Consider the following 27,154-nt stretch of genomic DNA (forward strand, 5'->3'; position numbering starts at 1 on the left):
CCAACCCAAAGTTATTGGGTTCTTGAGCTTTAACTCCAACAACATTGACATTTTAAACAAAAATCTGAAGCATTCTTCAGGGACGCAAACAGATCCTGAGGTACAGCAAAACATATTTGATCTCGCAATGTTCTAGTAAAAGATGACTTCTTGGTGCACCGGTGTAAAAGGATCTTTTGCTTCTTAAGATGTTTTACTAAGAACTGAGGATATTCAATTTTTTAGAGCCTTGAAGATTTTTGTTTTACTTCAATGTTTACATGTACACCTTCCTTTTAGGAAATATACTTTTTGACCTTATTGCTGACTATCATGAGAACAGGGATGCAATTCTTAAAATATTTCAGTGAATCAGGGGCGGAGCTCTGTGAAATATTACAATTCTGATCATAAACAACCTCACAGAGACGAGCAAGTAACTGATCCTGGCCTTTAAGTAAGTACCCTTGTCATACCACTAATCTTTTAAGTTGGTCTTTTATATACACCGGTAAATAAAAAAAGAATTTATGAGATGACATGCAGCTGTACATACTAACATAACTGCTTGCATTTCCTACGATTACCCGTATTTATGCTACACGTTAGGAAAGAATCAATGACCTCATCTTACCTTTGACTAAACAGTCGTTACCATGTTAAAATTCTAATTCTATTCTAATATGATAACACATACGGTTAAGAGTAAAGTCTGTAGAAATATTCACAGGAAACATGATTCAGACCAGAAAACACATTTATTTACAGAGTCGACTGCCCATAAACAATAAAAGGCATTCTCCTTTCAACAGGTCAGTGTCTCTAAACACAAGGTCCTCTTCAAATGTTCAGAAAAACAACAAAGACAGTCTGAGCATTTAAATAAAAAGGAACAAAAATGAGCGCAACAAGAGGACTCAAGCGGAATCAACAGAAGGTGAAATATTTTCATCACTGCAGATTCAGGCAGAATATAAACATCTGGATAATTACGCAGTGCAGAGTATAAATACTGAGACATGAACCTTGAACATCTCTACACCTAACTAATCCTGAACACGGAATACAATAACGGAAACATTCACAGACGATGTCAGCGTGAAACACCTGAACATTTGCTGCTTTGCATACGGAAGACAATTTAACGCTTGCCTGAAGGATCCGTGAACATGACGTCTGAGTTAAAACAGTCGTTCGTCTTTTAACCACTCGTCGAACTTTACGCTACAAAGTTGTAAACGAGGAAGGTCGGCGTGTTGCAGTACTTGGTGGCGAACAGTTTTCCGTCAGGTGTCGGGTCAGAGAAGGCGATCTCCTCCTTGGTAAGATGACTGCCGTACATGAAGCTGCTCCTAAAAGACAAAAAAAAAGAAAAATGACAAAAATTTGATTATTCAACTATTTTAACATTTAAATAACTATAATTAAAAGCTGAAATGATCGGAAAATAGAGTTCATTTTCAAACAGAAATGTTAAACTTTTACATTTTTCTGGCCTCCTAAGTAAAGATTTGCTGTTTGTGTTGCATTATGAACATTACCAGACCTTTAAACATCAGGTGTTTAACATCTTCTGTTGTTAAATATTACACAAAAAGGAAAGAAAGTGGGACGCTGATGGACTAGTGGTCAGGTAAAAACCCAATATATGGAGGCTATTGTCCTCTAAGTGGGCACTCTGGGTTCAAGTCCAACCTGTAGCCCCTTTCCCAGATCATAACCCACTCTCTCTCTCTCTGCTGATTTCCTACTTTATCCACTTTCCTGTCATATAAAGACAAACTGCCCAAAAATAAAAGCATTAAAAACATGTTCTGTCCTGATTGAAACATCAACTTCAGAGAGGCTGGACGGAGAAAACTTTCTCATTTGACTACCAAAAGTAAAATAACACTGAGTTGACATCTCACCTGACGATGTCCAGCATGCGGGAGGCGATGGCCTTTCGTCTTGCCAGGCTGAAGACCCAGATCCGACTGATCCCACACAGAGCTTGTTCTGGTACGGTGGAGCAGCACCAGGCTCTGTGTCGCTCCATGAAGTCGTCCTTCGTCATGTCTTTGTGATTATCTGGCTGCTCGAGGACCCTGTAAGCCTGAAGACACAAAAACAAAAACAGCATCAAGTCACTGATGAAGCAAATTAAATGTCAAGCAGTCAATTATCTTTCTTTCACCTGAGCTGAACATCATAGGTATGCAAACACACAGAATGATGCTGTTCTTTTTTTAATCTATCTGCCCTTCCTTCAAGAACTCTGAACACAGTCTCCTGTCCCTTAAGGCCTACCGATATGTTTGTTTTCTATCCTTGAATTAGAGGCAGAATCTGTATAAAGGTCATGATATTTCTCTGAATGTAAATTTCTAAATACATGTTCCTCTAAAAGCCTAAAACAATGAAACACATCCCCTCTCACCTCGTCAAAAGAAGGTCATGAGAGGTTATACGAGGCTTGTTTTAAGGGGCCAGAGGTCAAAGAGGGGTCTTCATTGTTTGATACCCAGATTGTAAAAGTGAACTGTATCCACCACCATACACCCACAGCTCCTGTCCTACCTGACGTATGGGCTCAGCGACCAGACAGCCCACCACCATGCGCTCTGTGTTGATGAACAGGTAGGTCTTGGCCTGTGTGGGTCTGCTCAGAGTCATCTGCTGGAAACCCAGCTCGCTATCTGCAACTCGCCGCACTTCCTCAGCCTGAAAGAAACCGCACCAAAAAAACACATCATGAGAAAGACGGCAGGAAAAACAAACCATGATTAAAATGACTCAAAACACAACACTGTGGGAAACCAGCTACATGTGTAGCCCCGCACCTTTTTGACGGCGTATTTGGGATCGTCTGGCATTACGAGGAGGATTTTTCCGTCCCAGAACTCGGCCACCACCCGCTCTTTCTTCCAGCCCTGGAAACACAACAGAGAGAAGAAGAGAGAAGACTCTGTGGTTACGAGCCAACTACTCAGAGCAAACTCACCTCCCCGTAAAAAACAAAGCTCAGCCAGCAGCCATGGTAACAGATCGCTAGAAAATACCACCACAAATAAAAACAACTTCTTTATTAAGCAAAAGGAAACAGATGGAAGGGACAGCAAACAACACAACTAACTAATATCTCAAAAACAGTTGAATCAGGATCAGTACCAGAGAATCTCTTGAACTTTATTTTTCTCAACACACCAAATTTATAAATCTTGGAACTAAAACTTGAAATGAGTGTTTGTTGATACTCAGGCTTTATATTTGGTGCTTTTTAAACTGTATTATTCCAGGTACGTGTGCTGTGTTTTTCAGAGTACTTGTACCACATTTTTTAACTGGTTCTTGCACCTTTGTTTTTTTTTTTTTTGGGGGGGGGGGGGGGGGGGGTACTTGTTCTGTATTCTTCCAGGTACTTGGTTATGTCCCTTGTATAATAAGCCTGTTGGCTTCTTCACCTCTCCTGAAACACCTCTTCTATTTTCTATTATCTTATTTGTGTCCAGGTACTCTTAATGTATTTTCAGTTACTTTAATTTGATCACATTTTTACAGAAACTTGAAATGTATTTTCCTAAGTACTTATAATTACAGGTATTCATTCTAATATTACTGGTGCTCTTTATTATATGTGTTCTTGTGCATTGACGAGTGTAGCAGGATAGTCTAACTTTGGGTCAAAAACTTTGGATGTCAAACGTCAATTTTTATTTCTTCCCTTAACTTGCTCAACACTCCTGAACCGTTTCTCATCGTGTTTATCTGTCCAGTCAAATCAGAGGATAAGTTAAAGTGACAAACAAACATTAACTCATTCAGAACAGCTCAGTTTCATAAATTGATTTTCAGAGCACTTCTACATTTAGTTGCTTCCAGAGCTCAGAGAGATTTGAAGGGAGGAAAAGTCCTACCACAAATTTGATGGAGTCCAGGAAGCGCTGGTGGAACTGGGTGTGTTGGAAATTGTCCTCTGGGTTGTCTGCACTGTACACCATCCCACATGAGCTGCAGGTTGTCGCTCCAAACTGCTTCTGGCCTGCGTCCTGATGAGGAAATACAGAGGAACGATTCATTCAACACACACAGAAAAATAATACAGAAATGTCCAATCGAATAAAAGGAAGATGACACACGTTAAAGAAGAATAAAACATAACTTGTATCATCTTTAGTTTCCATGGACCAGTTTGAATCCAGAATATCTGCATCAGTCTTTAGAAATGTATTCTGGTCCATCTTCTAAAACATAACGCTCTTCCCATCACACTCAAAAATAAAACCTTTCTTAACGTACAATGATGAGCTGGTCGTCATCCTGTTTGTCCTTCCTCCTGCGGACAGGTCTCTCTTTAACTGATGGCGTTGTCTGCAGTGTCATTAAAGGACCAGAGGGGGTGCTGCAGGACACTGGTGCCCGTAGAGCTGCAGTCCTAGAGGACAAGAAAAAAAATGCAAAAACTGAAATTTTGGGTTCGATTTCTTTTGCCTCTATGACTGCCTGGTCAGAGATAATACCAGTGGTCATTGCCTGATTCCAGGACACACTGGAACAGACCACAAGGAAGATTGTGTTTTTAAAAGTCTGATTCCTTGTATTTTATGATGCTGAAGTAGAAAAAACAAACACGTCTTTCCGCCATCTACTGATGCCAGAATCTTAAAGCCCTCTTCCCTCTTCACATGCTGGGAACGCCAAAATCCTGTTTTGTGCCGTTTATTAACGCCTCAAAATCTTAACAGTTGATGCAACTGACTCACCTCTTGGAGCTTGAGCCAAAGATGGGATACACTTGTGCCGATTCTGTGGAGAAAACAACATTTGTTAAAGCTTGAAGGAACAAAAGTGATAATTATTAACATCAACATCATGATTAAGGAGGACTGGATAATGCTAATGTTGCCTCTTACATCTAAAGCGTGCCAATGGTAGAAGGGAAATCAACTCTTCAGATTAGCAGGTATAAATAGTTTGTATGCATACCTTTGGGTGGGCTGGCAGCACATGGACTTATTCCGCTCAGGTCTAACATGGACTCAGAGCCACCGTCGACCTAGAAGGACAGTTCATTCACAATTATTCAAAGCTATGATGAAGAGCTGACCAAAGTTAGGCGGCAGTGCACTGAAAATGTTTTTAATGTATGAAGGAGCACAGATAACTACGGTACAACTGTGAACGTGTTTGTGTGCTCCTGCTGTACCTCAGTACTGAGGGGGGAGTCTTTGGATACAGGACTCGGTGTTCGGGTCAGCACAATTGAAATCCCCTTGGTAAGCGTTTTGGGAGAGCTGCAGGAAGAAGAAGAAGGTCATCAACCTCGGAGAACTATTCATAAGCCATTACATCATTTGTAAGGATTTTTTTTTTGGAGGAGGCCGATCTTTGTTCAGTAAAGCACCTTGATGGCTGTGGAGTTTCGGGCTCGTCGCTTGTGGAGTCCATCCAGTCTGTCGGATCAAATTTGGATCTCTGCTTGGTGCTCGGCTGGTTCTCCTGCGTCTCAACCGGCGGGACATCAGCCTGCAGGCGAACAACCAGAACATAATCAGTTCATCTTGACATTAAAGTCGACTTCATTCGCCTTTGAACAAAAAAAAGAAATCTGTCAAAGAGGAGATTTCTGTCAAATCTGGAGGAATCCCTTCAAGGCTTTCCTCTGATTAAAAGTGAATGTACCCTGCAAAACATGATGGCTTTAGCTCCGGCTACTATCAGTACGGAGAAAGTCAAGAGACGTCATTAAATGTGAGATATGTTGGTGCACGCTTAGTGTCCCTCACCTCTGCAGGACGTTTCTGCTGTTGGTTCGTCATCGCTGCAGGTTTCTGAAGCTGTGGTTTCTCACTCTTCGTCTGCGGCGGGAGCTTCGCTTTGCTTTTCATTGGGACTGACGCGGACCTGTTGGAGGACTTGGGTGCAGATTTCTTGTACATGGATGTGGGTTTCTTCCCTGTACCAAAGAAAGCAGCTCCAACAAAGATCTTGGGTTTGGGCTTCAGGCTGCTGAAAGTGATGGTGATGGATTTCTTGGACTCTGGTTGCTTTGAGCTGCTGGCTGGAACAGTGGTGGTTGATGCTGCTGGTTTAGCGGGGACACTGTTGAATGAAATGATACAACAATTGTAGAAAACAAACAACCCAAAACTACACATGCAGAGAAACTCAAGGAATCTAATCACAAGTTTCAAAAAGCAACAAATCAGCTGTGACTGGACGGTAACTCCTGTGGAAACAAACCTGCTAATCGCGGACAGATTGATCGCCTTTGTGGTTGTCGCGTTGCTTTTGACACCCTTCTTCCCGGCGTTACTAGATCCCGCAGCCATCTTTTTCGGCTTGCTGCCTCCATTAACATACTTCCTCTTCTTTTTCTCCTGAGACGGAGGAGAAGGAGGCGTCGGTGGAGGAGGAGGAGGAGGAGGCAGAGACTCCTTTACTGCCTTCCTCTCCAGCGGAGTGAGGTAGATTGACTTCTGTTTGCCGTAAAAGGAGCTCGTTACCATCGTTTTCTTAAGTGGGGATTTACGGGGTGATTTGGCGGGAGAGCCTGGAAAGAAATGAAAGTTAGACACATGAAAATGTTACATATGTTGAAGAGAAAGGGAGGATGAAGAGTCATTTACAGCATTTTGTATCTCATAATTCAATGCAGCTCTTACAGGTTAAAAGGAAACATCCTCAGAGTAACAAAGACTAAATATTCTGGCAAAAATTACAACCGACCTACCTGCTGGTCTACGAGGGGATTTCTGTGGGGAAGCATAGTTCTCCTTGTCCAGACGCCTCGCCGGCTTCTTCCTGGGGGATCTCTCCTCCCTCTGCCCCTTCTTGGACGGATGACTGAGAATAAAGTTCAAAGGTTAGGTTTCCCCGGTTTCTTACTAACAAAGACGACACACAAGAGGAGCTGGTGCCACTTTACCAAGTGTGTCATGATGTTCTTTTTACTGAAATCACAAACTGTCTGATCAAACATAATTATGACTCTGGTAACTAAATCCCAGCTTTGGTTAATTGGATGTTTTCTATAATCTTTCCAATGGAGATATGTTTGTGTTTACCAAAACTATCACTTCCTTTACACCTGTTTGTTTCTTATAAATAATTCAAACTATTACATTTGATGAAGTGAGTTCACAGCTCACCTGTCAGAGTCCACCGAGGGGAGCTTCCTCTTCCTGGTAGCAGTTGGCATCTTGTCACTAAATTCACCGACACACCGAGAATAAGAAATAGGTTTATTAGATCTTCCTGATGAACATGGAAATACAAGAATGTGTTGGATTTCAGCTTCTAAATCAAACTTTTTCACAAATAAACAAGAGCTCTATATATCTGTTTTACCTCTGAAACAGGTTTTTCTTTTGTAATATCACTTCTTACTGTAGTACTGGATGTACAAGACAAAATTAAAGCGATGCTTCCAATAAGGGATTCACTCAGGCTTTAAGAAGAATGATGTACTGCTAGATAACAGCAAACCACCCAGAACTTAATCATGATGTTACACAAAGTTTAAATGATCACTAAATCAAAAAAAAAAAAAACTCAAAAATAATGACTTTAAAACCAAACCTCGTTACACTCTTTAAGTTTTATGAAACACTCTACGGCTGCACAATCATCTGCAATATTATCCTCATCCCAACACTCGCTTTCAGTTCAAGATACTGTAAGCTTTAATCGCCCGAGCTCTCATGTCCTTCAAGTTTATAAAAAGACTCTGCTTTTATTTGAGACCGGCGTCAATACGAGACCTGCTTTCATTTTACAACAAAACTTGTGCAAAGTAAATATGGGAGAGACTATCAAAGTGTATATTGACAACATAAATAATAATTCATTAGGATATCGATAAACAAATGAAATCAGGTATTTGATCTAGCTTTGTAAGAATAGCCCACCCAATACTAACCTGCTTGACTGTGTGGGAGAGAGGAGACCCCCTTATTAATATATTTTTGATCTGCACACTAACCAACACTAAATGCAAACTGAAGAGGCCTCTAATGCAGCAGGCTAGTCAAAGGGACTGGGCTTTTATTTTAATATATACTGTACTTTAATGACGATTCTAAGACTCAAATATAAATGTCCTGTATTTAAGCCGACAGAAACTCACATATTGCAGAAAGAGAAGACGTTGCAATGACACTTTTTTAGTCATATCGTTCAGCCCTTAAACACACATCTCACACAACGTCACTGTTGAATATGTTTATGAACTCAAGCAGTGCAGAGTATACAGAGTATGTACCCTCCTGTGTTTCAGTCTCAATAGAGTGTACACACTTCTAAATCTCCTCTGATTCACACTGTGTGTCTTTTTGACTATATTCAGCAGTTTATCCTCAGATTGTGAAGAGATGCCTCTCCTTACTCTGTCTCTGATTGACTTGTACAAACTGACTGAACCTGCATGAGCAGTCTCACAGGTCACTGTTTATAACAAAGGTCATTTTTCCTCTGCTTGAGGGGTCACCTAAAAATATATTTTGGGGGGGAATTAAGAGTCTTCTTCAGCCACCACTTCACAACAGAACTCAAGCATGATTTTATAACAACTCGATGTTTGCATCTTCGAAAAATCACCAAAAACACATCTCTTCATCTTCACTTCTGACGGATACTGAAGATTGAATCCTGCTGGAGAGTGTTTTTAAAGTAATGGAGGCAAAACACTGCGACGATGCTACAGACATTAAATAATACTCTTAATACAGCTGAACAGCTTACACAGCAAACACCATCATCATGTCCTCTTAACACATGTGAGTCGTGCAGACATTGACTCATGAAAGGTCAACTCTGAGCTCAGCATAGAGATTAATGGATAATTGGCGGGATGACTTGTTCATTCAAAAGTGACTCCCTCAATGCAAACTAGTCAACTTTTAAATATCGATACCACTTTAAAGTCTCTCACAAAGCTGATATATTCTGGATTTTTTGCATGTTTTACTTAGTTTTAGTGCTTATCGACAAAACTTAGTTCTCACTAAAACGCTTCAACGAGATAATATAAAACATTTAGCAGACACATGTAACGTATTAAACACCAATAAGCACCACAATAAAACATTTATAAAGTGTCTTACCTTTCTAAATAAGATAATAAATAAAGTCGTAAAGTTTGATGTCTCTTCAGCGCGCGCGATTCTCTCCTGTGTGTTTTGAACAGCGCGCGCCAGTCCTTAAAAAAAAGGAAAGAATTGCAACAACCAGAAAGACCCGGAAGAGGAAACACGTCATTTTCTATATCAAGGTGCCGCAGGTTAAGCATAGAGGAGGAGTTCCGGATGTGCCCTTCAAAATAAAATAATGTGTTCGGGATTTTGTAATTTTAAAATTTTACAGAAGCAAGAAAACAAAAAAGTACAAGACACGTACATAAAATTATTTTTTTCATGTTATAGTTGATAAAGTTGTGAGTCTTTCTTTTTATTATATTTTTCTAAATGAATTAAAAAACTAATTTTATTTCTCGGGGAGTTGCTGAATTTCAGAAATATAGGATAATTTTTATAGTGTGAACACATTTCTTTGTAAAAAAAAAAAAGACCAATATGAGACTTTTGGGGGCGACACTAAATCAAGCGGTCAATATCTTTCTTTAATTTTGTGGAGTCCAACTTTTAATGTCCTATTTGAGAACTGTGTAAACATCTACCATTTTTACATTTTTACAGAAGTTATAAGCAAAGAAAACAAAAACACAACACACGCACATAAAAATGCAATATTGTTTTTTACTTGATAAAGCTGTGGATTTTCCGTTTTATTAGCTTTTTCTAAATGAATTTAAAAATAGTTTCATTGCTCGGGGAGTTGCTGAATTTCAGTAAGATGGTAACTATTTATCGTGTGAACACATTTCTTTGTAGGAAAGACCGATATGTGACTTTTGCAGCCGATACAAAATCAATAATGCGGCAAATATCTTTCTTTAATTTTGTGGAGTCCAACTTTTAATGTCCTATTTGTGTGTAAACATCTACCAGAAGCACTCAGAGTTACTCACATCAGATAAAAGCACTAGCCCAAACTCTATATTTTAGTTTTGAATGTCAAGCTTTAATCACACTGTAAATCTTTCATATTTAATTTACAACCATTTACGACTCTGTTTTTGCACATTACATTTAATCTTCCATATTTAATCTTCATATTTAAGACTAGTAATGCTTAGTTAAATCCTGGTTGTATATATTCACATTCTTAGTTTTGATATTTTTAGTACTTCTTTATTATTATTATTATTATTATTATTATTATTATTATTATGTATTTATTTATTTATTTTTAGTACTTGCACATTTACATTTAATCTTCCATATTTAAGACTAGTAATGCTTAGTTAAATCCTGGTTGTATATATTCTCATTCTTATTTTTATATTTTTAGTACTTATTTATTATTATTATTATGTATTTATTTATTTATTTTTAGTACTTGCACATTTACATTTAATCTTCCATATTTAAGACTAGTAATGCTTAGTTAAATCCTGGTTGTATATATTCTCATTCTTATTTTTTATATTTTTAGTGTTTATTTACTTTGTATTTAATATTATATTGTGTTTAGATTTGCTAACATTGTGTTTTTTTTTTTTTACTCATATTGTGTGTTTGTACAACCTGCTGCTGTAACGCCACAATTTCCCAGTTTGGGATCAATAAAGTAATTCTATTATATTGTAAATATAAATCTACTTCCTGTTTGCGACGCGCTAACTCTCTGTAGCGTCACACCCCTCAACCCAACAACTTCCGGGGTCGAACCCGTACATGCGAAAAGTGACAGCAGCAGCGATCAGTCGGCAACAAAACTCAAAATATTTGTTTGTGTTTCCTGAAAAGCGCGTCAGCTTTGAACCACGTTGACTTACACTTAGACTTTTAGGTCACATAAAATGGTGTTTTACTTCACGAGTGGCGGTGAGTAAAGACACAAAGACAGAGTTAGCAGAGGTGATAGCTCGTAGCTCTGTTAGCCGTTTCTCTTTAAAGCATCATTTCTCCTGTTGTGTGTTTCTCATCATATCCGATGATTGTTTTATGTTTTTATTTTCTCTCTCAGTGGTGAGCCCTGACTACACCATCTACATGGGGAAAGACAAATATGAAAGTAAGTTTGTTGTTTATAGGTCACACACACACACACTACTATTATATTATTACTGTTACAAACTCTAAATTCATGCTGTAGCTTCTGATTGTTGTATTCGTGCCATTCAGACTCTTAACTTGTTGGGATTGTTTCTGCAGATGAGGATCTAATAAAGTACGGATGGCCTGAGGACATTTGGTGAGACTAGTTTTGTTGTTGTTGTGTTTTTTTAAACCTTCACTTAGGGCCTCATGCAGCCCGGGGGCCTCATGCAGCCCGGGGGCCACATGCAGCCCGGGGGCCTCATGCAGCCCGGGGGCCACATGCAGCCCGGGGGCCACATGCAGCCCGGGGGCCTCATGCAGCCCTCGTCAACCCTCTATGTGGCCCCTCAGGTCAATTTTTATATATCAAAACATGACAAAATCTGCCATGAAATCATGAAAACCAGAATGTCCATGATAATATTTGATCACTGGTACATGTTGAGTTAAATCTGAGACATAATTGACTGTTATGGTTTTTTGTATGCTACAATTTGGCCCCTCTGGCAGTCAGAATTAAATGAATGTGGCCCCTTGCTGTGACCATCCCTGATCTACGGCTTGGGGATGTGGCCTGAAAATAAAATCTCAGACTTCAAGGTTGTGGAGTAGACTACAAAACTTAAGGTTTAATAAAGTCAAGTTTTGAGGTTAAAGTTCAAGCTGTAAACTTGTTTTTTAAAAAGTGCACAGTTTCAGGGTTCAACAAAAGTTCAGATGAGGCAGAGCAACTTTAGTGAAATAACTTGTGGCTGGATGGCACATTATGGGGTCATCAAGCCACTCTGTAGGACGTAAACAAGGAAGTGAACAAGGAGCACAAAGAGGATAGAGAATATCTAGATTTAATTTATTTTAATTCCTCCTAGACCTTGAATATGATTTATCGTGCAGCCCTACCTTCAACCACGGGAAATCTGTTTGTTGTTTATATTTCAATTGTTTGACAGATGTAGTTTTCTATCTTGAGATACAAAGAGATCAAATGCTACCACACATGACATAAACGTGAATCTGAATATGATCTAAGCATCTCTTGCTTTTTTGTCTCCAGGTTTCATGTGGATAAACTATCGTCTGCCCACGTTTATCTCAGACTGCCAAAGGTAAGAAGTTAAAATATTCAAATGTAAGTCACCATCATGTGTTCAGTTCTGATTTTACAGGTTTCCTGCAGAAATATCTTAAAAAGTCTTAAATTAGAGTTTAAAAATCATTTAAAAAAAAGGTTCCCTTTGACGGAGACTTGTCTGAAAACTCAGAGCTGCACTGTTCTGAAATGTTTTAACTTTATTTTTGTTGGATTTGTTTTTCTCGTGACAATTCATGACAAATTTACATCAACATAGAACGTTTGCATTTACAAACCGCGAACAGAGGAGAGAAGGAAAGAGACTTAGGACAGGCGAGTTTGAGGGAATTTGGCTTCAAGAGATGAAACGATGAGGCGTCCTGCAAGATGTGCAAAAAAGGTTTTTACACTTCAGACGATGAGAATCAAAGACACTGGCGCTTAGAATAAAACGCTCGGTGGACACGGGGGGCCTAAACTGGATGAGAGGTAAATGCAGAGAAAGGTTGTCTAAAATAGGAAGTCAATACGAGTCATATCACTTTTTTTCAAACCATTCAGTTCTGACTTTGGAGACGTGTTTGCTTTAGAGCTGACCGTCACAGCACAACCATAAAACAAGTGTTTAGAAAGACTGATACCTGACTGACCTGTGTGTGTGTGTGTGTGTGTGTGTGTGTGTGTGTGTGTGTGTGTGTGTGTGTGTGTGTGTGTGTGTGTGTGTGTGTGTGTGTGTGTGTGTGTGTGTGTGTGTGTGTGTGTGTGTGTGTGTGTGTGTGTGTGTGTGTGTGTGTGTGTGTGTGTGTGTGTGTGTGTGTGTGTGTGTTCCAGGGTCAGACGATAAATGAAATCCCTCCAGAGGTGCTGATCGACTGTGCACAGCTGGTGAAGAACAACAGTATCCAAGGTAAACAACAACAACAACAACACTGGGTTAAGACCAGAGACTTGATGATCACAGATTTTCAAAGTGCACGAGATCTGCCACATTTAAAATGTTCATCCGTTTTCTTTGTCACACCTGGCAGGCTGTAAGATGAACAACATCAACGTGGTTTACACACCGTGGGCAAATCTGAAGAAGACCGGCGACATGGACGTGGGACAGATCGGCTTCCACAGACAGAAAGAGGTCAGTGACTGAAGGTCTGGGGGGGGGAGGGGGGTGTTTCATCTCTACATCATGAGTCTGTTCTCATCAGGTGAAAAACACTTCAGAGTTGTTTCTGTTTTTTCGCAGGTGAAGATCGTGTCGGTGGAGAAGAAGGTCAACGAGATCGTGAACCGTCTGGAGAAAACAAAAGTGGAAAGTTTCCCCGACCTGGCGGCGGAGAAAGAGTCGAGAGACCAGGAGGAGAGGAACGAGAAGAAAGCTCAACTTCAGGAGCACAAGAGGAAAGAGAAGGATGAGCAGAAGAAGAGAAGGGAGATGGAGGAGCTAAAGTGCGTCTGAAACACTTTAAATAGTTCTCTCTGTTATTCAAGAGGCTTTTCCTTTTTTTAGACAACACGGTGAAAGATAACTTGAGCTCGTTGTCTGCGACCTTTACTGTAAAATGCACTGAAGTTTGGAGTTTATTAAACCCTCTTTACTGACATCTGTTTGTTCTGTCTCTCTCTCTCCAGGAACTATTCTTCGCTGATGAAATCTGAGAATATGAAGACTAATGAGGTGAGAGCCGATCCAAACACTTTGGGGTTTTGTTTCTGTTGTTCCCACACAGATGTGGTCGGGGTATTTTTGGGGGGGAGAGGTCAGGACCTTCTGTTCTTACAACAAACATGTAGTTCTGTGGAATCAAATGACACGCTGCGAGGATTTTCATAGAAACTTTACGAGTGAGGAGATCTCATCGCCTCTAGTAGACTCTTCTCCTCTGTCGCCCCCTGCTGGTGGAACGAGCTTCCAAACTCCATTCAATCTGCAGAGTCCCTTTTGCACCCTTTGCACCTTTAAGAAAAAGCTAAAGACCCAGCTCTTTCATGAACACTTACGACGATGGTTTTGTTTGAAAATGAGGATAATTCCGATGGTTTTGATGCTGATTAGAACTCTCTAAAACAGCTGTTGATGTTGTGCTTTGTCTCTGTCCACTTCCTGTCATCACCTGTGTGTCCGTTCAGACTTAAAGCTGTTTGTTTGCACTTCCTGACATTGTTTCCTCCTCTCTAGATCCTTGCTTGTGTTGTACTCACTCTCTGATGTACGTCACTTTGGATTAAAGCGTCTCCTAAATTAATTGTATAAAATGAACTCTCTCTCCCTTCTTGTGTGTGGTTTGCAGGATGGCTATGATTCAGACGATTTCATGTAAAGTGGTGAGAGCCAGGCAGCAAGACGACCTGATCCTCCTCCACCCCCTCCGACTTGTTGCCACGGAGCTCCCTTGCTGCTTTCGCTTGCTGCAACTCTGCACAGACAATGAGGGAAAACAAAGACAAATGGATACCTTTTTATGCTTTTGGACACTTGGGAGCAGAAAGCGAGCCAATGAGGTACAGCGCTGGGACCTGTCCGCGTGCCGATTGGCTCAGACTCTGTGTCCAATCCTGAACCAAGCTGGCCGGCCTCCTCATGAAGGGATCACACTGCAGATTAAACACAGGACGACAGGAATGCTGAGGATTCATACGAGTGGGGGGGCAGTGTGTGTGACAGATGTTGATGTATGTTAACACTAGTTTAGATTTAATAACCCTCTGTTCCCTTTCTTCATGTGCTCATTTCTTTGCATGTCAGATTTTATTCGACATAATTCAATGTATGAATTAAACTCAGTTACTTATGTGGACAAACCCTTATATTATTCTTAACAGTGCCATAAATCTGTCCCAGTCATTGTCATGTAACTGCAAAGTGGCGCCCCCTGAAGGATTATAGACACGGTGCTGCCCAAAGCGGCGTCCATATGGCTTAACAAACTGTTTAAAACCCGAAGAAATGACCGTACGTTTACGACAAGGCAACAATGAATCTAAAGAAAAGGGGGAAATAAAAACTTCAAGAGATTATAGAAAAAAAATGCATTTATTTAGTTCACTTCCCATCCGGACTTCAGAGCTCCCTGATCAATCTAAAAACTGATTTTTACAGATCAGAAGAAAGTAAGTGTTCTGTGCATGAAGGAGGATTGTTTGTTAGTGATTTCACTCGTCTGATGCAGAGAACAACAGCATCAGATTAGACCTGCAAATCTACTCTCAGCTATTTGTACTCTTTAAAGACGTCAGAAGAATCCGTGTAGAAGTTAACAAAACTCACATTTTCTAGGTTTAAAATAAAAACAATGTTTTCTCATAGGTTTCTCTAAGTTTCAAATTAGCACTTGCTCTACTTCCCCTTTTTTCTAGGTGGTAAACTTATGAGATGGATGCGACAGAAGAATTCAGAAGTTAATTATTGATTCGGTTCACTTTTCTTTCAGGACACCTGCTGCCACAATGTCTGTTTGTTACACATCACGTGACCTCTCTCCTCACAGCATACTCAGAGTCAGTAAGGTGCTTTGCATTTAAAAGCAAAATATTATTAAAAGTTAACTTCATCACATTTAAGGTTAAAGAGGATATGTCTGAGATTTAGTTGACCCAAGATGTTTTTTCTGTTCCACGTTTAATATCATTATTTCATGACTTATTACTATCCTGAAATTTGTAGCAGCAAGTGTTATGAATACTTTGGCAAATCTACACGTTGGGAATCAGTCGTTTCAGAGGGTGACAATGAGGGGAGAGGGGAGAGAGTATTTTGAGGCCAAATGTTTGTACCATCTTGCATCTCATATGTAGCTTTGTTAGTACGACTACCTGTGCTGCCATTTGGAATTAAAAACAACACTTTCCTCTGTATTTGCAGTTTTCTTACCTACACAGAAAAAGTTTGAATTTAAATCAGACTGCATTGCGCCATTCATCATTCATCACAAAATCACTAATTGTAGTCTATCCCGAATCCATGATATGTGTGTTTTAAATATTACATCCAATCTTAAAAAAAAAAAGTGCACCCTAATTGTTATTTGTAAACATCTTCATATAATATTCCTTTACTGGTATTTATAAGATTATTCCAAGGACATTCTTCAAAGCGTTATTGTTTAAATCTTCTTAAATTAACTTTATGGGTTTGAGATTATCCTGACAGTTATCCAGCACAAAACTAATAGTATAGTGAAGGTGCTGCACTTCTGTTGTGAATCTGTTGTGATTCTTTGCTGTCTATTTATCAGGAAAACAAAGAAAATTTTGGAGGATGCGGGCATCGATCCCGCTACCTCTCGCATGCTAAGCGAGCGCTCTACCATTTGAGCTAATCCCCCGTGTTGTGTTGGACGGAATGACGTCACGTTTGGAACGTAAACTCAGAGCGTTTTGCGTTTTGTTTTGATGGTCGGGTAACAGCAACACATAATATCACTAGGTGTGATATTAAAAGGTGTTTCTTATTGTTGTTGTCGATTGAGAACTAAAAGGTTGCTTTGGAGGATGCGGGCATCGATCCCGCTACCTCTCGCATGCTAAGCGAGCGCTCTACCATTTGAGCTAATCCCCCGTGATGCACCGTGACCTCATGACGTCACTACTTAAACTGCTTAGGTGTCCAACTTCGACTATACACCATCATAATAATATCATTAAGTTATTGATTATTATTGTTTTCGAGGATTGTTATTGAGTTGTGATTTTGGCACATGTATTACAGCAATGACCCAAAATGATTCTGAGGGCAAATAAAAATGTGAAAGATGGAAGAACCAGCCAATAGTAGAAAGAGGTGTTATGCCAATTAATGTTACCCGTGAAGAAACAGAACTTCATCCCAGAACATTTAGCTAACATACAGTTCATCTTAAACGTACACCGACGACGCTATTTACGGAATATATTTACACACAAACAACAATGTGCTTATAATCAACCCCTGAACTTACAGTGTAGTGATGCCTCTGTCCACTTTGCGGAGGAAACTGCTACAGGAGGTGGTAACTAAGCTAAGCTAATGTTACTCGTATGGAGGAGGGCCTGGTATTTTCGGTGGCGTTTGACTAAAAACTGGAAATGTTATCCTGTCCACGCGTTTAACCAAGAAAAATATCCCTCCTTCGAGCCGGATTTGAACCAGCGACCTAAGGATGTCTTACGTTTCACACTACAGTCCTCCGCTCTACCAACTGAGCTATCGAAGGGGCCATAGACGATCTTTGTAGAACCGCTTAAAACGATGAGGCCTCAGACCTTTTGAAATATATTAACTAACATGCTAAATAACTAAATAACATGATTATTTATTTATTCCTGTATCTTATTACTTGTCTTTTTGTGTCCCTAATGCACTTTAACTTATGTCAATACTGTCCATTGAATCTTTCATCTTTAATTTACTACCATTTATGACTCTGTTCTTGCACATTTACATTTAATCTTTCATATTTAATCTTCCTATTTAAGACTAGTAATGCTTAGTTAAATCCTGGTTGTATATGTTCACATTCTTAGTTTTGATATTTTTAGTACTTATTTATTTTGTATTTAATATTATATTGTGTTTAGATTTGCTAACATTGTGTTTTTTACTCATATTGTGTGTTTGGATAACCTGCTGCTGTAACGCCACAATTTCCTAGTTTGGGATCAATAAAGTAATTTAATCTATTCTATTCTATTCTATTCTATTCTATTCTATTCTATTCTGTTCTATTCTATTACCAGAGCACCCCACTAGAGGGACCCTTTAGTCCAGGATATCTAACTTCTCCATCCTTTCATCCTCCCAAATCCCAAATTGGTGATTCTTCTAAAGTTTGTGAATTAGATTGTAGTATATAAAACATGATGGATTTATAAAGTTATATCTTATCGTATCTTAATTTGTCAATACAAATATTGATAGAGTAATATTGTACTTTTGGGTAATGTACCTCGTGGTTGTGTTATTTGTATATTAAGTGGAAGTCAGTTTGGTATTTTAAAAGAAATGCAATAAAGGGTCATTCAAAACTACATTTGATTTCTCCTTTGAATTAGGTGCTTGCAGGACTGAAATATAAACTGAACACAAGGAAATTTAAAAAGCAGATAGGGAGTAGTGAAATAGACACAAATAAATATAATATTTGTTCTGTAGTACAAAAACAAAAACAGCCATTTATACAATTAAAAAGTAAAAGTATTTTGTACACAACCATCATTACTGGGTAGAGTAGAAATAGAGTATTCATGTAAGACATTAAATGTTTTTTTATTAATTATGAAAAAGATAATTTAAATGTGTCTGACTACAAAAAGACCAAAGCGATAAAAAGAACATACAACACATTTAAAATGTTGCATGAAACACCTGTAGCATATAGACTTGAAAAAGTTCGTAGTAGTTCGTTAATAGCAGCAACAAGGTGATTTCTTTTCCTCAGAAAAAGGGAAGCTTGGAGGATGCGGGCATCGATCCCGCTACCTCTCGCATGCTAAGCGAGCGCTCTACCATTTGAGCTAATCCCCCGTGATGCACCACTGTGTATGACGTCACTATATAAACACAAGAAAGTAACAGTCCAGATCTGAACGTAACTTCGAGCATGAAGGTGTGCTGGTGTGCACTCAACGAGAAAAACCTACTAATTAGTCGTTTAAAGTGATGAATTATGAATTACAGCGCCTGTATCGTAGAGGCATTATTACCAACACAATTCAAACAGTTGTGAACACATTTAAAGTAACAGAAAACACTTGTATACTTCTAATTGAGAGTAAATCAACATAAGGAGAGGAGGGGACCGGTGTTATGTCAAATTATGCTACCTTTCAATAAGATTCATATCAACTAATGACGTAGAAAAACAAACCAAACGACATGCTCATCCGTCATGTTGTACATCAGTATTAAAACAATCCCTCCTTCGAGCCGGATTTGAACCAGCGACCTAAGGATGTCTTACATTTCACACTACAGTCCTCCGCTCTACCAACTGAGCTATCGAAGGGGATGAGAGAGGAGAGGAGGCCATTTGCAAACAGTAATTGACCCCAGAAAGTCTCTACACGCTACACAGGCAACAAAGTACCTGATACAGTGTCTGATAGGGGTGTAAAGATTCACTCAACTCACGATTTATTTTACAAAATGAGATTGTAGACAAATTATGGGATTCAAACCCGCTTGTTAGTGTGGTTTGGGCCTTTTAATGTGTTTTTCTCTCAACAAGGGGAGGTGAGTGGAGCCCCTCATTGTGGAGTCGATTAAATGCTTCATCATGTTGGTTGTGATGTTTGTGTAGTTCCCCGTCAGTTTTTGTCTTGTATGTTATCTTCTCCCCTCAGCCAATATGCTTCCACACCTACTATTTAAAAGATGGTGGTGGGTCCTACATTTCTAAATCTCGCTCTGCAGATGCCAACTGCCTCTGACACGCATCATATTATTGTGATTCATTTTTTTTCAGAGTAACAATGTGAGTCTTGACACCTTTTGTATCGATTTATCACGATTTTACACTTAATCTTTACACAATTAATCTTTACATCCCTAGTGTCTGATGAACTCAGTCTTCCTCTTTCACACAGGTGTGGTGGAATTTCTGTAGTTATTTAGATTATAATGTACAGACGTCATGAGGTTTATTCACTGTTCTCTAATGTCAGTCAGACCTGATAGAGTTCAGCTGTGACTACAACACCAAGGACAGCTTAGAGTTTCAACTGCTCATCCTCATATCTGCGAGGATGTTTGGTAGACTTGTTGTCTGCTCCAGTGTTATTGACGTCACAGTTTAGTCTAGGTGGGTCAATGTGACCCTGATCATGTCTTTAGGATATATGCGATGCCTTTTGAAAAGTTCTGCAGATGTGATTGAAGACACGAGTACAGAAGTGTGATGTTGAATCATGTCTCCTCATAAGTATTCTAATTATGTATAAACTGTCATCAACGTAAGCCATCTGATGTCAACTGAGTCTTATTGTGTGGAGTCAAGTCTTAATAATTTCTTTAACAACCGGCCTTGTGCTGTAGTGGTTATAAATGCCCTTTTAGATTTTCAGTTGAATAACCCAAAAGAAACTTGGGAGATGTTGGTAATCCATGCCTTGTATGTGGTCATTTACACGCTTAAAACTGCATTTTTCAGTTCTGATTAGATGTTTCTAAACCTTGTTTCAGTTTCCTGAATGTGTTCTCCCTGCAGAGTGCATTAAATAATTAAAGAGCCTCTACGGCTGAGGGGGATTCACAAATAAGTTGTTCATGATAAGAAATTGTCAGTTTTTAATTTAGTATAACTATGACTGACTATGATATCACAAAGAACTACAATTCCCTTTAATACTGGATACTCTGCCTTCATCTTTATTACTGTAGTATGTTCAGAAAGAAACACTGAAATTACACCAAACAGTATTTATACACAACTTTTATAACAAAGTAATAAAACAATAAAACAGTTTATTCAGCCATTGCAGGCACTTGGCCTACAGGAGCTTCATGAGCTGGTATCGGGGCCTTTTGGGCCGGGGAATCAGAGAAGTGCCGCCCGCCCGCCTGCGTGCGTAGTCCTTTACAAATGGACCGGGTGTCCTGACACCAACGGACAATTTGTGAGGTTCAGACCTGCCCTCAACTGAACCTCAACACTCATAGCTGGCAGTCGCCTGTCAGTCTGTCAAACTGTGCCGGACAGATCCTCGTGGGTTGGGGGATTTCCATCGCCTCAGCCACATACGGAGCAGAATCCTGGAGGACTTTTCAAAGAAGAGGTCTAGGAGCTCGTCTACGTAATCTGTGATACAAAAAAGCAGATTATTATGTTGACTACGTGAAACTGTCTTCTTGCTGTTGCACATTTGTTTCCTGTTGCTTTTTTTTTTTGTTTACTTTATTTTCTGATTTTCACATATTTTGAACAGACATACACAGCAGACGAACAACCATGGTACAAAACATAAACAATGGAAATATCAACCTATTGATGTCTCTTCCACTAAATATCAAACTTACTGACAGATCCACGTCATCATAATCATTCAAACCAATGGTTTTATTTAGGCTATAATCGCGCATGTAGTGAGCCGTTTCCGATAAGTAACTTTCATTATGACAATATATAAACATAAAATAAAAAATAAAAGTCCGCCTCATACATATCGCATCAGCGCCGTCTCGCCTTCATTATCCCAGACGGACCTCAGAGGACCGGACTTGTACACTAATGTAATCACTGATGTAGAGTTAAACATTAGACTAACACAGAGACCATAGAGCCAACAGTTTTCATTAATATCTTTCAGTATTGTGCATTTATCATCAAGTGTGGTTTTTAGTTTTAATAAAGATGACTGCGTCAAGACGCACAGAGCGCACAGAGACACGGCGGTGGCTTCACACATTTCACCTTCTCGTTACTCAGCACGTATTTATTCTGTAAATAACTGAAGTGTGGACATTAAGTCGGGGCACCGCTGACACGATCATTAGGTCTTTATATCCTCATGATGAGTCACAGTGCAGACGGAGATGCCCACGAAAAAAAGGGACCAACAATCAAACGTTTTTGTTCGTTGATCAAACTTCTGATTACTAAGATGACAGAGTGAGGCAGACTGCTGACTGACGTGAGCACTCTGACAATATGAAATCAGTGTGGGTCCTGTAAACATGTAAACATTGCAGATATTCTCGTGCGTAATGATGAACGCTGGATGTTTTGGCGCTGTAGGAGGACGGCGTGAATGCAGCAGCGACGTGGTGTCATTCTCTGATTGTTCTTCAGTTCGTGATCCTCCTGCTGCAGCAAACTACCGACATGTCCATTTTAACCTTCACTTCATTCACAAGTTCCTCCGTTTCCGGCTCAGAAAGTTTTGTTTCGTCTAAACTTCCGCGATCCAGCGCTGGAAACCTTTGCTCCGCCCCCTCATTCGTATGTATTTTCATTCGAGAGCTGCTTTGCGTCGACCGTTTCTGGTTGAATGTGGGCGTGTAGAGGGCGGAACACGGGACTAAACTACGTGCGCACATTGCCAGGTGGATCGTGATTTATAAAAGGGAACATTGCGTGCAGGTGTGCGTACGAACAGTTTTATAACTCTGAATCATTTTGTGCGCACGCCATTTCCCGGGTTTTTGGCGCACGTACATTTTTAGTATGGATTCTACGCACTCTTTTATAAATGAGACCCGTGGTCGCAGCAAAGTGACCTTGAGTCAGATTGTGTATCTGAGCTTTTCTAAAAAAGGCAGAAAACGAAGCGTCTCCCTTCAACCACTGGAGAAATGACGGGGCTTTATTTGACTTCCAGTCTGCGAGGACGCCACGATGCTAACGCCAAAGCATTCGCTTGTAAATTTGTAATCGTACAATTTGAGGGTGTTGTGCTAAAAACGGCCGTGTGGAAATCAGGAGTTATCGTCTGTTTACAAACATGAGAAAATACTTCCCCAATATATTTTTCTCATTATCAGGCCTGTTTGACCTTTACGTGTATTAATGCTTCTTGTTATACTTACAGAAGGATGCTTCTGTTTTGATCAGCTTCGCTGTTTAACGTCCTGTCATCGACAGTTCAGTCTGTATGTCAGGTCCCCGGCTGATGTTGACGCTCGGGGACGGCCCGAGTTCTCAGTGAAGTGACGGGCTGCCAGGAAGAGTCTTTAAGAGACAAACGTCATGTTCAGAAATGTTGTTGGATATGTATTTAAATTGTAGATGTAAGTGTTGAAACAAAGTTTATTATTACCTGCATAACATCCCAAGAAAAGGGAAGACGACATATTGGTGCAGACCGCAGAATGGCGCCGTGAAAGACCTCCAGCGAAGACCTCTGACGTTGTTGGCTCACTTTTGCCTCATCTATTAGAACCCCCTCGTTAGCTAGAACTTTCTCCAGTCTGCTGATCCTGTAATAAGAAAAACATTTTTTACCATCCACTCAGAGGAAACTTTGAGAGCAAACATGAAGAAATAATGTGGTAAAAACAAAAATATATGGGAAGGGGTCAAATTTTGTTTCAACAATTTACTTTTGTCCCTTCAAGTCCCTAGTGGATGCAGACGGCGGGGGAAGTTGGATCGTCATGGGTGCGGTTGAGGGTGGAGGGCCGCTCTGCCCCCCTCTCTGGACGTGGAGTCCTGGAAGAGCAGAAAAGAAGAAGAGACAGGATGAGCATCAACTTCCTGACAATATTATTTATTTGTAATCCTTCTGGGGAGTAAACATCTTTTCTTTTCTCACTATTTATAAAACTTGGCAACATAACAGGCAATATTTTACAACAAGTCTTTATCCTTTACCTCTTCAGTTTTTATAGTTGCACTGACTGCAGAGGACAGCTGAAGGTTTCCAGCAGGAGCGCCTCCAACATCCGGCTTGCTGCTCCATTTTCGTTCAAATCGACAGTTTTGGCACTGCTGATCTACATATAAAAACGGGCCCATCCGTCTCTGCTGTACATCGCAGACCGCCTGACACACAGGGCACTCCTTAAAGATCTCCAGAAGGTATGTTTCACAGATAGTAAAAGTAGTCTTATTAACGGGACCAGGAGGCTCAGGTCTGCAAGAATGAGAAACAAGAAAGAAACAGTAACTATTATAAATCATAGAAGCAAAAGAAGTTGAGAAATAAAAACAAAGATTTGTACCAAGTTACTCACGTTACATCAGTCGACCCACTCAGGTCTTTGGCGGAGTCGGCAGAATCACATGTGAGAGGGCTGCACTCTTCCAAGCGTGTTCTCTTAAGCGGTCTCTTCGTCAATGTTGATGTGCCGACAGTGACACCAACGTCTTTTCTGGGCACCGAGCTCTGCGTGGCTTCGTTCAAAGAAAAGGAAGATGTACGAGTCAGTATTAACTGCTCCAAACTTCTTAACATAATGTATGACATCACATCTGAAAACTGCACGTCAGCAGACCTTTGCTCCTGAAGCGAGCTTGGAGCGTCGTCTTGGTCAGCTGTGTGCCGACTGAACAACCCTTTTGTGGGTCGGTCTGGCAGGCCGCGTCGAGAAGGACGGTCCCAAGCTCCAGCAGGCTTTCCTAAATAACAAGAGCAGTAACATGTAATGTAAAGAAGGATATTAAACAACAATGTATACATAATGCAGATATGACTCCAATTTGTAAGGGATTCATTCAAGGTCATATTTGCAATTCAGTTTCTGTATCCAAACACGGAAATCAACAAAAAAATCATTAAAAAGTGCATTCTACTGTTAAAATGACAAGTGACATGTCCGCCCTTGTCCACAACATAGAATAGAATAGAATAGAATTACTTCATTGATCCCAAACTAGGAAATTGTGGCGTTACAGCAGCAGGTTGTACAAACACACAATATGAGTAAAAAACACAATGTTAGCAAATCCAAACATAATATAATATTAAATACAAAGTAAATAAGCACTAAAAATATCAAAACTAAGAATGTGAATATATACAACCAGGATTTAACTAAGCATTACTAGTCTTAAATATGGAAGATTAAATATGGAAAATTAAATGTAAATGTGCAAAAACAGAGTTGTAAATGGACAGTATTGACATAAGTTAAAGTGCATGAGTGTAGACATATTATCAGCAGAAACTATTCAATATAACGGTGAGTAAACAGACAAATGAAGTGAACATGAGTGCAGGGATAATTTGTAAATTTAACATATGCAGAACGATGAGTGAATTCAAGCCAATCTTTGCAGTGATTTTAAAGAGGACATATTAGCCACCTTTTCAAACAGTCCCCCTGTGGTCTAAATGAAACATCTGTGCTGTGGTCAAAATATAACATGAACCAAGCACCAGAGGAGGTTTGTGACCCTGTATAAACCAGCGCTCTCTGAACGCTCCGTTTTGGTGTGTGTCTCTTTAAATGCTATGACCCCCCCTGATTATTCCCCGTAGACATCACTCCTTCACTAACAAGATAAATAATGGCAAACCTGCGCAAAAGTTTTGTTATAGGCTGGAGGTGGAGTCCATGGGTGGAGATATCAGGGGAGGGGATTTTTTTTTTTTACCAGAATCCCACTGTGACATCACAAGGAGAGCACATTTGAAACAGAGCATTTTGTCTCTGTGTTGTAAGACTTATGCAGACCACAAACAAAGGACTGAATGAGTTTATTTCACATTGTGTGGGTCGGTAGACACTCAGGTTATCCAAGTTCAAAAACATAAAATGGATTTTTCATAATATGTCCCCTTTAAGAAAGAAATAAAGAAAGCCTGAGTTAAGAGAGAAAGCTCATTACCTGGTTTGTTATCCCCGATATATTCAGGCTTTGTGTAGCCAGATTACTCAGAGGAAGGCTGGATATGATGAGCTCGCTTTGACCTCCAGATATATTCATCACGCTTTGTGGAGGCAGGTTCCTGAAAGGGCGGCTGGCTATGATGACCTCGCTTTGCGCGCCTGATATATTCACCACGCTTTGTGGAGGCAGGTTCCTGAAAGGCAGGCTGGATATGATGAGCTCGCTTTGTGGTCCTGTCATATTCAGGCTTTGGGGAGCCAGATTAGTCAAAGGAAGGCTGGCTGCTGCATCCCTAGGCCTCTGCTCGTTGTAGCGCTGAGATACCTGCAACACAAACACAAAAATGTAGAGACAAACCCTCTGCAGACCAAATGTTAAGTGAGTGAAACAACACATCTGTTATAACTTTACATGAGGCTCACCAGGACACCTCAATGAAGTCTGAAGTCAGGCCAGGTGCTAATGTTGCTATCAGTGTTAGCCTGTGCTACACACAAACATATTGAAAAGCTTACGTTTTCCTCGTCGTTTGACCGGGCGCGGACAGTCGGTACGGACCCGTCCTCCAGGAGGAGTTTGGTGGCCATTCCTGAACTGTACTGCCCGTAGTTGACGAAGCAGTCCGGGGTGAAGTGGTCGGCACACACGCACAAGTGTTTCCCCACCGAGGACGGGACGTCTCCATCGTAAATGAAGTCCAGCCACTTCTCTCTCAGGTCCTCTGCGGCCGGGAGGCGATGCAGGGACACGGGTGGGTCTTTACAGCCAACGACACAGCAGCGTTTGTGCTGATTTCTCCCGGTCGACATTTCTCCTTCTTCTTCTTCTTCTTCTTCTGCGGCTCCTGAGCTTCCGCGTAAACAATGGCGGACTTTTTTAAAAGTGGAAGCCGGGAGGGGAGGAGGAGGAGCGGGGGGCACAGGGGCTTTCCCAACCTTGTGTCTCCTCCGACCCCATGTGGGGTCACCTGAAAATGTGATTTATTAATTAATAACAAAATATATTGTATATTGAACACAGGCTACCGTGGGCCATTATGGAGGACTAAAAGTGCCAAAATGAAATATATAATTAATTAAATCATTAAATGTGTCATCAATTATTTAATATTGAAAATAAATCCACAAATATATAAAAAAATATATGATTATTTAATTAATTAATTAATTAATTGTGTTATTTGTGTTATTAAATAATTATTTAAATGTGTAATAAATTAATAAATAATTTATGAAATACATAAATACTTAAATAAATGTTTAAATAATTATTTAAAATATTCATTCATTCTATGTAAAAACACATCTATTTATTCCACTATTTAAATAAATATTTAATTATTTAATAACACATGCATTTAATTAATTACATAATTATATATTTATTTATATATTTGTTGATTTATTTCCAATATTAAATAATTGATGACACATTTAATTATTTAATTAATTATATATTTATATATTTCATTATGGCACTTTTAGTCCTCCATAGCGCCAATGCCAAAACAAGAAACTTGCACAGCCAATGCCAAAACAAGAAACTTGCATAGCCAATGCCAAAACAAGAAACTTGCATAGCCAATGCCAAAACAAGAAACATGCACGGCCAATGCCAAAACAAGAAACTTGCAGTCTCTTTCTGCCATCCATTATGCCAAAATGTGATCACAACCATTCTTCTTGTCCACAATAATAAACATGAAAAAGTCTAAATGTGAT

General features: G+C 39.8%; 3 protein-coding genes and 5 non-coding genes across 9 annotated transcripts; 1 reads left to right on the forward strand and 7 right to left on the reverse strand.

The window, feature by feature from the left end:
- Window positions 1–718: 718 nt before the first annotated feature.
- esco2 (establishment of sister chromatid cohesion N-acetyltransferase 2) lies at window positions 719–9,190 on the reverse strand. 2 transcript variants are annotated; one of them, XM_065963666.1, is made up of 15 exons: window positions 9,061–9,190; window positions 7,110–7,174; window positions 6,692–6,804; window positions 6,202–6,511; window positions 5,745–6,060; window positions 5,363–5,484; window positions 5,165–5,252; window positions 4,945–5,014; window positions 4,722–4,764; window positions 4,258–4,393; window positions 3,876–4,007; window positions 2,802–2,891; window positions 2,539–2,682; window positions 1,890–2,074; window positions 719–1,331 (listed from the first exon to the last, which is right to left on the reverse strand). In XM_065963666.1, the coding sequence occupies exons 2-15, from the start codon at window positions 7,157–7,159 to the stop codon at window positions 1,199–1,201; spliced, it is 1,932 nt and encodes a 643-aa protein (XP_065819738.1). In that variant the 5' UTR covers window positions 7,160–7,174; window positions 9,061–9,190; the 3' UTR covers window positions 719–1,198. The 2 variants fall into 2 exon arrangements, with proteins under 2 accessions (XP_065819738.1, XP_029134303.2); XM_029278470.2 differs by having other exon boundaries at window positions 7,110–7,166; window positions 9,063–9,154.
- A 1,530-nt stretch (window positions 9,191–10,720) lies between these two features.
- ccdc25 (coiled-coil domain containing 25) lies at window positions 10,721–14,640 on the forward strand. Its single transcript, XM_020639922.3, has 9 exons — window positions 10,721–10,904; window positions 11,047–11,094; window positions 11,235–11,274; window positions 12,175–12,226; window positions 13,024–13,099; window positions 13,221–13,324; window positions 13,433–13,635; window positions 13,819–13,864; window positions 14,478–14,640. Exons 1-9 carry the CDS (start codon window positions 10,880–10,882, stop codon window positions 14,505–14,507), a joined length of 624 nt encoding a protein of 207 aa, XP_020495578.1. The 5' UTR covers window positions 10,721–10,879; the 3' UTR covers window positions 14,508–14,640.
- A 1,798-nt stretch (window positions 14,641–16,438) lies between these two features.
- trnaa-agc (transfer RNA alanine (anticodon AGC)) lies at window positions 16,439–16,511 on the reverse strand. The gene has a single exon. It is a non-coding gene; the product is annotated as a tRNA-Ala (tRNA).
- Window positions 16,512–16,671: 160 nt separating this feature from the next.
- trnaa-agc (transfer RNA alanine (anticodon AGC)) lies at window positions 16,672–16,744 on the reverse strand. Its single transcript has one exon. It is a non-coding gene; the product is annotated as a tRNA-Ala (tRNA).
- Window positions 16,745–17,290: 546 nt separating this feature from the next.
- Window positions 17,291–17,378, reverse strand: trnay-gua (transfer RNA tyrosine (anticodon GUA)). Its single transcript is given in 2 exon segments — window positions 17,291–17,326; window positions 17,342–17,378. It is a non-coding gene; the product is annotated as a tRNA-Tyr (tRNA).
- Window positions 17,379–18,615: 1,237 nt separating this feature from the next.
- Window positions 18,616–18,688, reverse strand: trnaa-agc (transfer RNA alanine (anticodon AGC)). Its single transcript has one exon. It is a non-coding gene; the product is annotated as a tRNA-Ala (tRNA).
- A 393-nt stretch (window positions 18,689–19,081) lies between these two features.
- trnay-gua (transfer RNA tyrosine (anticodon GUA)) lies at window positions 19,082–19,169 on the reverse strand. Its single transcript is given in 2 exon segments — window positions 19,082–19,117; window positions 19,133–19,169. It is a non-coding gene; the product is annotated as a tRNA-Tyr (tRNA).
- A 1,333-nt stretch (window positions 19,170–20,502) lies between these two features.
- On the reverse strand, window positions 20,503–26,405 carry LOC109988439 (uncharacterized). The gene is made up of 9 exons (XM_020639933.3): window positions 25,949–26,405; window positions 25,431–25,757; window positions 24,095–24,218; window positions 23,834–23,993; window positions 23,472–23,733; window positions 23,201–23,309; window positions 22,918–23,077; window positions 22,688–22,829; window positions 20,503–20,960 (listed from the first exon to the last, which is right to left on the reverse strand). Exons 1-6 carry the CDS (start codon window positions 26,240–26,242, stop codon window positions 23,253–23,255), a joined length of 1,224 nt encoding a protein of 407 aa, XP_020495589.3. The 5' UTR covers window positions 26,243–26,405; the 3' UTR covers window positions 20,503–20,960; window positions 22,688–22,829; window positions 22,918–23,077; window positions 23,201–23,252.
- Window positions 26,406–27,154: the final 749 nt, after the last annotated feature.

Source organism: Labrus bergylta, chromosome 15, assembly GCF_963930695.1.
Source record: "Labrus bergylta chromosome 15, fLabBer1.1, whole genome shotgun sequence".
NCBI classification, from domain to species: domain Eukaryota; kingdom Metazoa; phylum Chordata; class Actinopteri; order Labriformes; family Labridae; genus Labrus; species Labrus bergylta.